This window comes from Chaetodon auriga, chromosome 3 (genome assembly GCF_051107435.1).
Source record: "Chaetodon auriga isolate fChaAug3 chromosome 3, fChaAug3.hap1, whole genome shotgun sequence".
In the NCBI taxonomy this organism is placed as follows: domain Eukaryota; kingdom Metazoa; phylum Chordata; class Actinopteri; order Chaetodontiformes; family Chaetodontidae; genus Chaetodon; species Chaetodon auriga.
The window spans coordinates 27,356,925-27,367,795 of record NC_135076.1 but is presented as its reverse complement, the minus strand read 5'-3'; the positions used below and the strand labels follow the sequence as shown (position 1 = coordinate 27,367,795).

The 10,871-nt window shown below is 43.7% G+C and overlaps 1 protein-coding gene across 1 annotated transcript; it reads left to right on the top strand.

Moving 5' to 3' along the window:
- Window positions 1–2,376: 2,376 nt before the first annotated feature.
- Window positions 2,377–10,190, top strand: boka (BCL2 family apoptosis regulator BOK a). Its single transcript, XM_076727224.1, has 5 exons — window positions 2,377–2,517; window positions 2,691–3,031; window positions 5,011–5,139; window positions 7,284–7,447; window positions 8,984–10,190. The coding sequence occupies exons 2-5, from the start codon at window positions 2,818–2,820 to the stop codon at window positions 9,107–9,109; spliced, it is 633 nt and encodes a 210-aa protein (XP_076583339.1). The 5' UTR covers window positions 2,377–2,517; window positions 2,691–2,817; the 3' UTR covers window positions 9,110–10,190.
- Window positions 10,191–10,871: the final 681 nt, after the last annotated feature.

Sequence of the window (10,871 nt, the reverse complement as noted above, 5' to 3'; positions counted from 1 at the left end):
CAGTTGGTTGTTTTAGAAGATGCTGCAGATGTCTGTATTTGACATTTTGTCAGAACAAGAAGCTCCAGTTACGTTAATGCTGCGAGAAATTTCATCTTATCAGACTGTTTTTAGCCGCCAGCCTGCATCATCTTATTAAAATGAGCCATTTCCAATTTCTGTCTCCACATTCAACACAAATACAAATTCATTTCATTTGTGCGTCACCTGGTACAGGTTAATGTTATTCAGAGTGTTCTGTAGATGACTGACAGGCTGGTAAGTGCAAACATTTGAGCCGAATTCACAAGAGAAATGAAAATGATGAACACTTGATGACAATGAAAACAATAAATGATTAAATAAGTAATGACTGATGCAGCAGATCAGAACATCAAAACTAAAAAGTGCTTCACATGATGTTTTAATCCTGGTCTTTAAAAACAACTAAAACGTGCAGACTTTAAAATAGACGTCATGTGTTCTCCGTCAGTTTTCTTGGTTTACAGATTTTTTGGGTGGACCACATCTGAGCGTCGCAGTAATCTGTCCTGCTGGATATGAAAGCCTGGATTATTCTCTGTGTGGCTCAGAGTGAGAAATGGCTGCAGTTAATCTGTATGTTGAGAGGATAAAAAGCAGATTTTGGTGACATACCCGCCACGAGCCTTCAAGTTGAGTTCAGAGTCAAAGACCACATCAAGGTTTCTTACCTGCCCGGAGGATTCAGGTCTGTGGCCTGTTTCTCTCTCTGAGCTTAACTAATATTTCAGTTTCATCCTGGTTAAGCTTGAAACAGTTTTGGACACTGATGTCTTTAATACATCTGGAGGAGTAAAGCTCTAATTATGCAGAAAAACTATGTTTATGTTTCATTTTACTGCTGTAGAGATTTAAGTTTGAAGTACTTTATTGGTTTGTTTAATCTACAGCAATGCATCATATTATATAAGGTCATCTTATGTTTGTAGCCGTCCTGTGAGAACCACGTATCTCCATGAGGGCAACTTTTCACGAGCTCAGAAAACTAAAAAAACTCAGTGAAAACTGAAGCAAAGTGAAAGTAAAATACCGCATCAACACCTCAGCTGATACGAAGTGTGAGGATGCTTTCACCTGGAAGGTTTGGTGCTGTGAAGATCAGTCAGATGAAGGTAAGGAGGAGGAAAACGTCTCACAGCGCGGAGAGTTCCTGCTCATGTGCTGAGCAGTCACTAACAAAGCAGGCCATTCCTCAGGCATGTCCCAACAGCGTGAGCACAGGGCGGGGCGGCTTCCCCAGAAGTGACATTATCACTCCTCTGCCAGGGAAATCTGCTCACACACTTCTCTGTTTGGGTGCGGAGGAGGCGTGGAGCTGCCCCCTCACTGCTATCAAAACATGCTTTTATGTCCAATGTTTTTAAGAGTTTAACATATTTTTGTTTAATTCCCTCTGCTGTTATGAGTAGACCCAAGTATTTCCTGCAATTGCTGGACTTTTGCTCCATTTCCTGTATCTCTCAGGTCTGGTTAATAGACGGCGTTGCGTTCAGGGTGACAGACCTGAGCAGCAATGTGCTGGTTTCACATCTCATCATGACTAACTCAAATCACTGCTGGATCAGGCTGTCGCTTAGGGAACATAACGTAACACAACAACTGACCTTCCTCATTTCTAATGTATCATAATGCGACTGCGTGCTTTCACTTTATTTCCTCCTGTTAAACAGTAGAACACCAGAAACGCTGAGTCATCCAATGCTCATCCCCACCTATAATGCCCGCTGATAAACATGTGATCTCTCATTTGTTTAATCCAGGCTAGCTGTTTCCCTTCCCTATTTTGCACACAGATTTGTATTTTGGTCAGTATAATTTATAGAATTAAAACACACAACAAAAAATCAAACATACTGATCCTCCATAAACTGCTCTTATGGAGTAATTTCTAGTGTCTGTATTCACTGGTGAAAGCATTTCACCTTCTAACAATTTATAATCTCTGCTTTCAATCTCTGTTGCACTTCTGTGTGATTCATGTTTAACATCTGGCCGTTACATCCAAACAGTATCTCGAGCAGTATAACATATATTTATATATATTTACATACACTTACATATATTTTAACTACTGTGCAATAGTACAAAAACACTGTACTTAATGATCCACATCTATCATGTGCAGTTTCTCCATCCAGCAATATTATTAATTGATTTTTTATTTTGCATGTCCTATTTTTAATCTCTTCTTCTAAAGTAATTGATTAGAGATGATTAGAGATACTTCAAGACCATGTCCTCCCTGTGTGTGTGTGTGTGTGTGTGTGTGTGTGTGTGTGTGTGTGTGTGTTATATGAGTTGGAGAGGGGCGGGGCTTGTGTTGGTGCTCTTATCTCCGCCTCTGGACTCCACAATAAGTGCCCTTAGAAGGAAAGCCTGTCAGACTGAGAGCGTTTTAAAGTCACTGATCAAAAGCACTTTTCTGCGCAGTGACAAGTTACAATGCAGCCCGCTTAGCCGAGCTCGATCTGGGGAGAGTTAGCCTGTTAATTCTGGGTAAGTGTACTTTAATTATCTTTACCTTCATGAAAGTCGCACTAAGTGTAACTTTATGGTTTCATGCATAACTTCTCTGGTTTTCCTCCTTCTCTGCAGACTTTGCATCGGACAGCTTTTTATCCAGGTCATCAAAAGATGTCCATAATCTAATCTGCGTGTTTGTTATGCAGGATAATCTCCAGAGGACTCCACAGAGGGAAGGAGGAGGGGGGACGTGTGAGCGGAGAAGCGGCCGCTGTGCGAGGCGGTGGAGGCGGGGAGGCGAGCAGCGCAGTCCGCGGCGGATGACAGGCGGGCATGGAGATGCTGCGCCGCTCCTCTGTGTTCGCGGCCGAGGTGTTTGACCGCTCGCCCACCGACAAGGAGCTGGTGTCCCAGGCCAAAGCACTGTGCAGGGACTACATCCACTCCAGGCTGAACCGTGCCGGCATTGGCTGGTCCAAGCCTGAGCACGGACTGGCTGCGTCAGGTGGGACGCTGGGGGAGATATCGTCGGTTCTGCTGTGGCTGGGTGAGTTCTGGGTGTGATCTAACAAACACTGAGTGAAGTTTATGTAGAGACTCATTCTAACATGAGTTCAACGACATTACAATATTTAAAGGCTTGAAGTCCTCTGAATAAGACTTCTTGCTAAAGCGCCCATGAGCACACAGAGGACCAGGACCTGGAAATTTGGGGGCCTGAACTGCACTTCACATTTGATCCTTTAAAGTTAGACACAGTGGGCTTTTAGAAGATAGACGCCAATATTTTTGGACTCAGTGTGATTAAATTTCACCAAGTTTAAGTAAAAAAAAACAAAAAAACAAAAAAACGAAGAAGCACAAGAAAACAAAGAGCGTTTTAACAATAAAGAGACGTAAAAAGAGGAGATGTGAACTATCTGCTGCTAGAACGGCATTTAGAGAGAGTCGTGGACACACAGAAACGATAGAAAAGCTCACAAATATGACTACATTCCACATTAGAAAAATGTCAAAAATCAACAAAATGTCACTGAATTTGCAGAACTGTATGTGGCGGTGGGAGGTGGGGGGGTGGTTTGGACTTCTGACCTCAATAATCCAGAGTCTGGTCCTGTCTGAGGTCACAGCTCATCATTCAGAAACGCGTTGATGCTTTGCTTCACGTTTTCACTGGAAGACCTCGAGGAGATTCCCAGGAATCCCCCAAAAACACAGGACTCAGTTTCATTTAAGTAATGCTTCACTGCCTGGAAGTTTGCCCAGTGCTGAAACTGATAGACTGCAGGCGGCTCCTCCAGTCTGAGGTTCCACTTTACCATTTGTGGTTATCACCCATCCTCCAGTTTAGGTAGTTATGCAATTCACTGGAAATTCAGATCAAAGAAAGACTGCGTTTGGGAACACTCTCCAGCAGAGAGGCTCTCAAGTCGGTTCAGGAACGGTGCTCAAAACACAGCTGGCAAACCTCAGAGCCCGTTGAAGAGATTAGATCAGTCACTTCTGGACTTTGTTCCCTCTTAAGTTTACTGAACAGGAAGTTATTCCAGGCTACGACAAAGCATCTACAGCTCTGAAATTAAAGATTCAAATCTGATTTTTAAAGCAATAGTGTGACATTTTGGAAACACTAATTGATTTAACTGCTGGGCGTTAGATGAGATGATGAATATCGGCCTCATGTCTCTGTGATAAATATGTAGCTGCAGCTTGTTAGCTTAGCACAAAGACTGAAAACAGAGAAGCAGCTAACCTCAAGGGACTGCCTCCAGTCTTTATGCTCAGCTCAGCTCCAGCCACATATTCAACAGACATCAGTGGCATCAAACCTCTCATCTAAAGTCGTGGATGCACCCAGAACTTTTCGTCCCAGGAGCTTCTTATCAAGGAACTGAAAGGTTCTGCAGCTTGTTGACCTTCAAAGATGAACCAGATGTTTTTACAAGTCCCTTTTTTTTTGCACAACTGCCCATTTTTAAATACGGTGACTGAAAGAAAAAGCTGCAAGTTCTCGTCCAATCAGAGATGTGCCGCGCTGCACCACCTCCCACCACCAAATGTCCTGTACTACCGCCCGAATATGGGCATTTTGGCGGGTAAAATAATGTCGCTGGAACTTATTTTAGACCCTAATCCCTGTGGTGGAAGCACACTGAGGTCCTCCAAAGGTTCTCGGCCCCTCGGGAAACTTCCTGCAGTGGAAACGCAGCTTAACTCTTGGCAAGAAAGCGAATGAGTGTTTCATAAAAAGGTTGATCAGTTCAAGTCAAAACAAAAAGCAGATAGCATATTCAATTAAAGTTAGCTAAAAGTAGCTAGCATTAGCTACTGTAAACTGCTGGTCAAAACACAGCATGTCAGACTGTAGCAGTCAAACCACTGAAGGGACTGAATGGAGGAAGGTTGTGTTATTGTTTCGTTCAGAAGCTGCATGGCTGCTTTAACTGTGTCTGTGGCTGAAATGCAAAGCCAGAGTCACCACAAACAGTGAGTAGAGGTTTTTTCTGCCTCTGTTGTTTTGATCAGGTGACGAGTTGGAGTACCTTCGACCAAACGTTTACCGCAATGTGGCCCGACAGCTCAACATCACGGTGGCGTCAGAGAGCATCGTGTCTGATGCTTTCCTCGCTGTGGCTGCAGACATTTTCTCCACAGGTGGGTCCACATTGAAGTCCTCTCGTATTTTGAATCAAGTCAGACACGCAGGCCTGGATCATGGGGATCGTAGTGGATCATAGTGCTTTGTTTGCAGGTTGATCTCTGAGCTGGACTTGACAAAAAAGGAAGAGTGTTTGTCCATTTAGGGAAGTTCTTCATCGAGCAGGAGGAACTTAGAGCTCGAGTCAAATACAATAAACATATTGAAAGCTTAGAGAACTCATGTTGCTGCTCATATTCATGTTTTTTTTGTTAAATTACTACAGAAATTCACAGTTTTCCCTCTTAAAAAATCCAGCCTACCTTCTAATATAAACAGCTCTCATGCAGGGCCACCACAGCACTCTTCAGTCAGTCAGAAGCTTTTTTTTAACGGTCATTATCCCCTTACAGGAAAGGAACCGTAGGGAAAACATTCAGTCCATATTAGGTGAACTCGTTGCTCGAGCGAGTGATTGTTACAGACAGTTTGGACCCCACCCAGAGAGTTCAGTCATGAGCCTCAGCTGGATTATTCCTGAGGGAATGGAACAAAGTGATCTGAGTCCAAATCAGGTTAGTCTAGTCTTCAGTGAGTGTGCAGAGTTACTGACAAAAATCACTGACACCTCCAAACATTAGGATGAAAGAAGATCTACCTCAACCCAAGCACGCTCTTCTGGAGCATGAGCGCAGTGTTTATTTAGTGGTTTACAGGAGGAAAGACACATTTCAGTGAGGCTTTAGTTTCAGTTTGTGGGTTGAAAATGTCACTCAGTGGTTACAGTGTAAATTCGGACCTGATGAAGCTGACTGTCTAGACATGTCACTGTGTGAAGAGGAAGTCATGGCTAGCAATAGATTATGACCACAAACCGATGTGTTTGAGCTCCATCACGAGGTGCAGATAAACTACAGCTAAAACATCCTGCATGTTGCATCATGCAGCAGAGGAGGGATGAGACGCCTTTTTTAAACCTTTATTCAAAGCTGTTCTCATTAATAGTTTCACATTAACAGTGGGTCAGATCACTGTGCATCATCTCAGTCCGCCTCAGCTCTACGGAGCGTTTCAGTGTCTTTGAGCTCACTGTTTGGGTTCAATAAGATGCATTTTTTTTCTGTTAAAAAAAAAAAAAAGGTTTGATAAACCTGTTGTAAACTTAAAGCTTAAACTTAAGATTGTGGAGCATTTAGCAGCTAAAGAGTCAGATGTTTCCCTCAGGAGTTGGTGGAGACCAAACCAGAGGGAAACATCCAGTGGCAAGACACACGACTCCAGACGACTCCACTGTTGCTCCACAAGTCGATTACTGGAAAGCTAAACTACTGGAGTACACCTCTGATTGGGCCTCGGGCAGAAATGAGGAATCGTTTTCCTGCCGCAGGGCTGCTGTAGTGCTGCAGGACCATCACTTTTCCACCTAACCTAATGGGACACTTGCATGTTTCCCATTTGAAGCATGTTTTTTCTGTCATGGCGGCACCTTAAAAGCATGTTAGTCTGTAAACAGTGTCAGCCATAAGCTAGCTGCTGGGGTGGAACCACATGTAAGGCCACACTGAAGGTATCAAGGTCCATTTATTGTCATTTTACAGCACAGGCTTGCACAATGAACTGTGAAGGGGCATTACTCTGATGTCACTCGTAAAGGTCAGCGTACAGTCAAGGAGAGTCCTCAGCCTGTGTGACGTCTTCTGTTCAGCTTTAAAAGAGCTTCGTCAAGTATGAGACAATATCCACGATGATGAGGCGTTCATTACGTTAAGAGAAACTCTGTTTGTTTGGAAGATGTGGTTGTATCAAAGCACGCTGTTCAGCTGCATTATGGGAGATTTTCAGAGCTTACTGGGAGCCAGAACACCTCGGCCTGTGCTTCAGGTTTACATTTTCACTGAAAGACCTCGGGGAGATTCCCAGGAATCCCCAGAAAACAAAGGACACAGTGAATGGTTTTATAATCTGTTCATCCACCTTTGAAGAGAGTCACAAAGAGCAGAGTCGCTCCACTTTGCTTTCCAAGAACCCTCAGGTCATCTAATAGTAATGTTCTTGCACACAAATGCCTTGGCAGCGTTTTCATCAGACAGCAGGACACAAAGCTCTGAGTGCAGACAGCGTTTATTTTCTTCTAATATTCCCCCAACGTGTCTCCTGTCAGGTGTGACCTGGGGGAAGGTGGTTTCTTTGTACGCCGTGGCCGGAGCCTTGGCAGTGGACTGCGTTCGCCATGGTCATCCAGCTATGGTTCATACCATTGTCGACTGCATGGGGGAGTTTGTCCGCAAGAGCCTGAGCTCCTGGCTGAAGAGGAGAGGCGGCTGGGTGAGAGAAACGTCTTCTTCTTTACCTGATCACTTGTTTGTGAGGCCTCTGGTTTTGCGGTGGTCAACTGAAGGCATCATAGCGATATTACACACATGAAACAGGGACTGAGATGATAAAGTCAGTGAACCAGTGCTCTGAATCCTTTCTACAGTTTAGATGTGTTAGTATGGAATCTACTGGTTATTTTCTGATTATTCAATGATTGATTAAATCTGGGAAACATCAAAAAAGAGTGAAAAATGCTCATCATCATTTTCCAGAACCCAATGTGACGTCTTCAAATTGCTCTTTTTGTCTGACATGGAGTCCCAAACCCAAACATATTCACTTCACAAAGATATAAAGCAAAGAAAAGCAGCAAATCTGCACATTTGAGAAGCTGGAACGATCAAATGTTTCGCAGTTTGGCTTGAAAATGACTTTTGCTTGATTACTAAATCATCAAAATTGTACTGATAGAAGTTAATGTGGATAAAACCATGAGTTACAAATACAATCGTGAATATTTTAGAATATTTGACTGTTAGAGTTCATGTAGTAGATCTGAAGATGTTAATATCAGTGTAGAGAACTGAACTCTATCAGACAGGCTCCTGTTGGATATTATAGAAATATTATACACATAAATGACATGGCTAAGTAGACTGAATGACAGTCTTAGATCTTTCTCCATGTAAGCGAGTGTTGTCAGATACACTGCAGCTCTCAGAAAAATCAGATCGTAATTACAACGTGGAAGGTGACGTGGAGTCAGAAACTCAGGACAACCAAACCAAAAAATGACACGAACATGTAGTTTTTTGGTCTATACATACAAACAGACAGACATAACATGGAGCCACTGTTTATCAGACGGGAAAAGGCCCGTTTCATGCAATCCTGCAGAAACAATTAAGTGAAACTCAGGGACGAGGAGGACGCGGAGGGACGAGGAGGGACGAGGAGGACGCGGAGGGACGAGGGGGGACGAGGAGGGACGAGGAGGGATGAGGGGGGACGAGGCCTGGTGGCGTGCCTCGGTGCATGTTCGGCTCCGCTCTGCTGGAAAGAGCAGCACAAATGAACGCCCCTGCACTCAGAGACACGGCACCCAAGTCGGCTTTGTTTTGAAGAGAAGTGGAGTGTGACAAAACGAAGAGGGCCGCATTGTATAACCGACCTCGGCAGCACAAACGAGTCGCGGTGTGAACTCAAACTGGGGGACGATGTCAGCGTGTCAGAAACCCGAATAACCGTCAGTGACGTGAGGGAGCATCTGAGGAGGGACGCGGGTTTGGTGTCGGCAGTGACACGTCGCTGTGCTCTCTGAGGAATCTCTGTGTTTTTCGTTACACAAGTGGATTTTTGAATAAGCATTGCTGAGGTTGCAGTGTGGGCTTTGGCTTTGGAATCACATATCTGTGGGCAGGTTGTGACTGCACAGTCTCAGAATATGGACAAATCAAGAACACATGTGCTCTTTTTGTTGCATGTGCTGCCTATGTGTGTGCTCACGGTTTATCCGGTGACTCTGCGTCCTCTCTGCTCTTTCAGGTGGACGTTATCAAATGCGTGGTGAACTCTGACCCCAGCTTTCGCTCTCACTGGCTGGTGTCTGCTGTCTGCGCCTTCGGACACTACCTGAAGGCCACCGTGTTGTACCTCCTCAGGGAGAAGTGAGACAGAGTCACACACTGGATGCCGAGCAGACTGACCAGGACGCCACCACTCCACCAGAGCATCCGCTGCTTTGGATTATGTTTACACTCGTTTGCACTGAGCCTTCGTTGATGAACACCGATCCCTTCACAGAAGAAGACTTTGAGTGCTCCCTCTGCTAGATCGTCTATTTATTGTTAATGCTTATATTATAGTGCACATTTGATGTGAAAAATCACTCCTGTTTTTAGATTTTCATTTTCCCACAAATAGCAGAACTGCTCCTTCTGTGGCCTGTTTGACAGGCAGAGGTTTGGCTGCCCCTAGTGGTTGAAAATGGTAACAACTGTATATTGACACGTAAATTGAGAACATTCCTCAGGATCCTGAGGCCGCTCAGGAGGACTTGGTGTTACAAAAATCTCCATTTCTCACCTGGATGACATTTATTTTCCTCTAACTGAGGGACTGTGGAATCATTATGCGGGGGGTGGGATCCAGAAAAGGGGAAGTGTTTATGTATTTTTTCTTTTTCTGGAAGGAAAGATGGTCTGAATTTTTTGAGGAGAGCAGGGGAGGGAATTTATTTTGCAAAAAATAATTCAAAAAGGGACCAAATGGTTACAACATGTGGTTTTAATGAGTGTGACTGTGCTTGTTATCACAATCAGCTGATGGCAAACAGGCTCAACATTATCTTTGTGGTTATTGGTGGTTAAATGTTACCCCTGAACAGTTTTTCCTTCATGTTTTTCTTGCATCACAACAGAAAGGAAAATGTCCACTATAAGCCTCAGCCCTCTCTTCCCTCCCCTGTTGTTTTCATGCAGTCCCTAATGAGCGGGCCTACAGTTACTACACGCATGTCTTTCAAACTTCACTGTATGTTTAATGCAGCTTTTCCCGCCCTGCATCGTTCACTGTGACGCAGTCTATTGTAAAGCTCCACTGTAACTGCAGCAATGCAAGTTCCAGTATATTTTCTCTGAGTTAGAGCACTTTGATAACATTTCATTTTTTGAATTTATTCCATGAATAATGTCACTTTTATGAGGCGTGTAGCACAAGGAGGCCGAGAAAATAAACAAATGTTTGTTGTGAGTCGTCTGCAGCTGTAAATATCATCAACAATAAATGATTCTTTAAATAACCTGTCAAGTCTGCAGCGGTAAATGGTGATCAACTGTTAATGAACAGATCTGTTTTGCAGCTGTTTTCTGGAAGGTTAGTGGTCAGACGGTCCACTGGAGGACATGAAATCCCAGAATGAACTGATATGGTGATAAAATGTCTTGGAATAAGCATTTGAACACTGTGCTAATATGAAGTAGCTGTTTTCAGAGAGCAGAGGTTGTGATTTTGTACTTTATACACCCAGATGTTTGTTTTCAATGGTAATCAAACAAGGCCGTTTAGAGTTTTGCACACTGAAGCTAAATGAGTGAAAGCAATCTAAAGATTATGTTCCAGACGTTTGTGGAGTTATCTCAGTGTGAGACGTGTCAGGACTATTTTTCTGTTACATCAACTAAGATATGACATGATTTGCTCATTATTTTGCACCTGATTATTCATAATTTTGAGGTTTGAAACCTGTCAGCAGCACAGTCCATGTCAATTCCACCAGCTAGCCAGCAACACCGTGTTGACAGATGTTTCTCCGTGAGCGTCTGTGTTTACCTCATAGGTCAGCTGAACCTTGGTGTATAAGGTTGTATTTACCGACTGCAAATAATAAGAGGTGGCAGAAACATTGATGGTTATTTGTTACCACCTAGTGGCT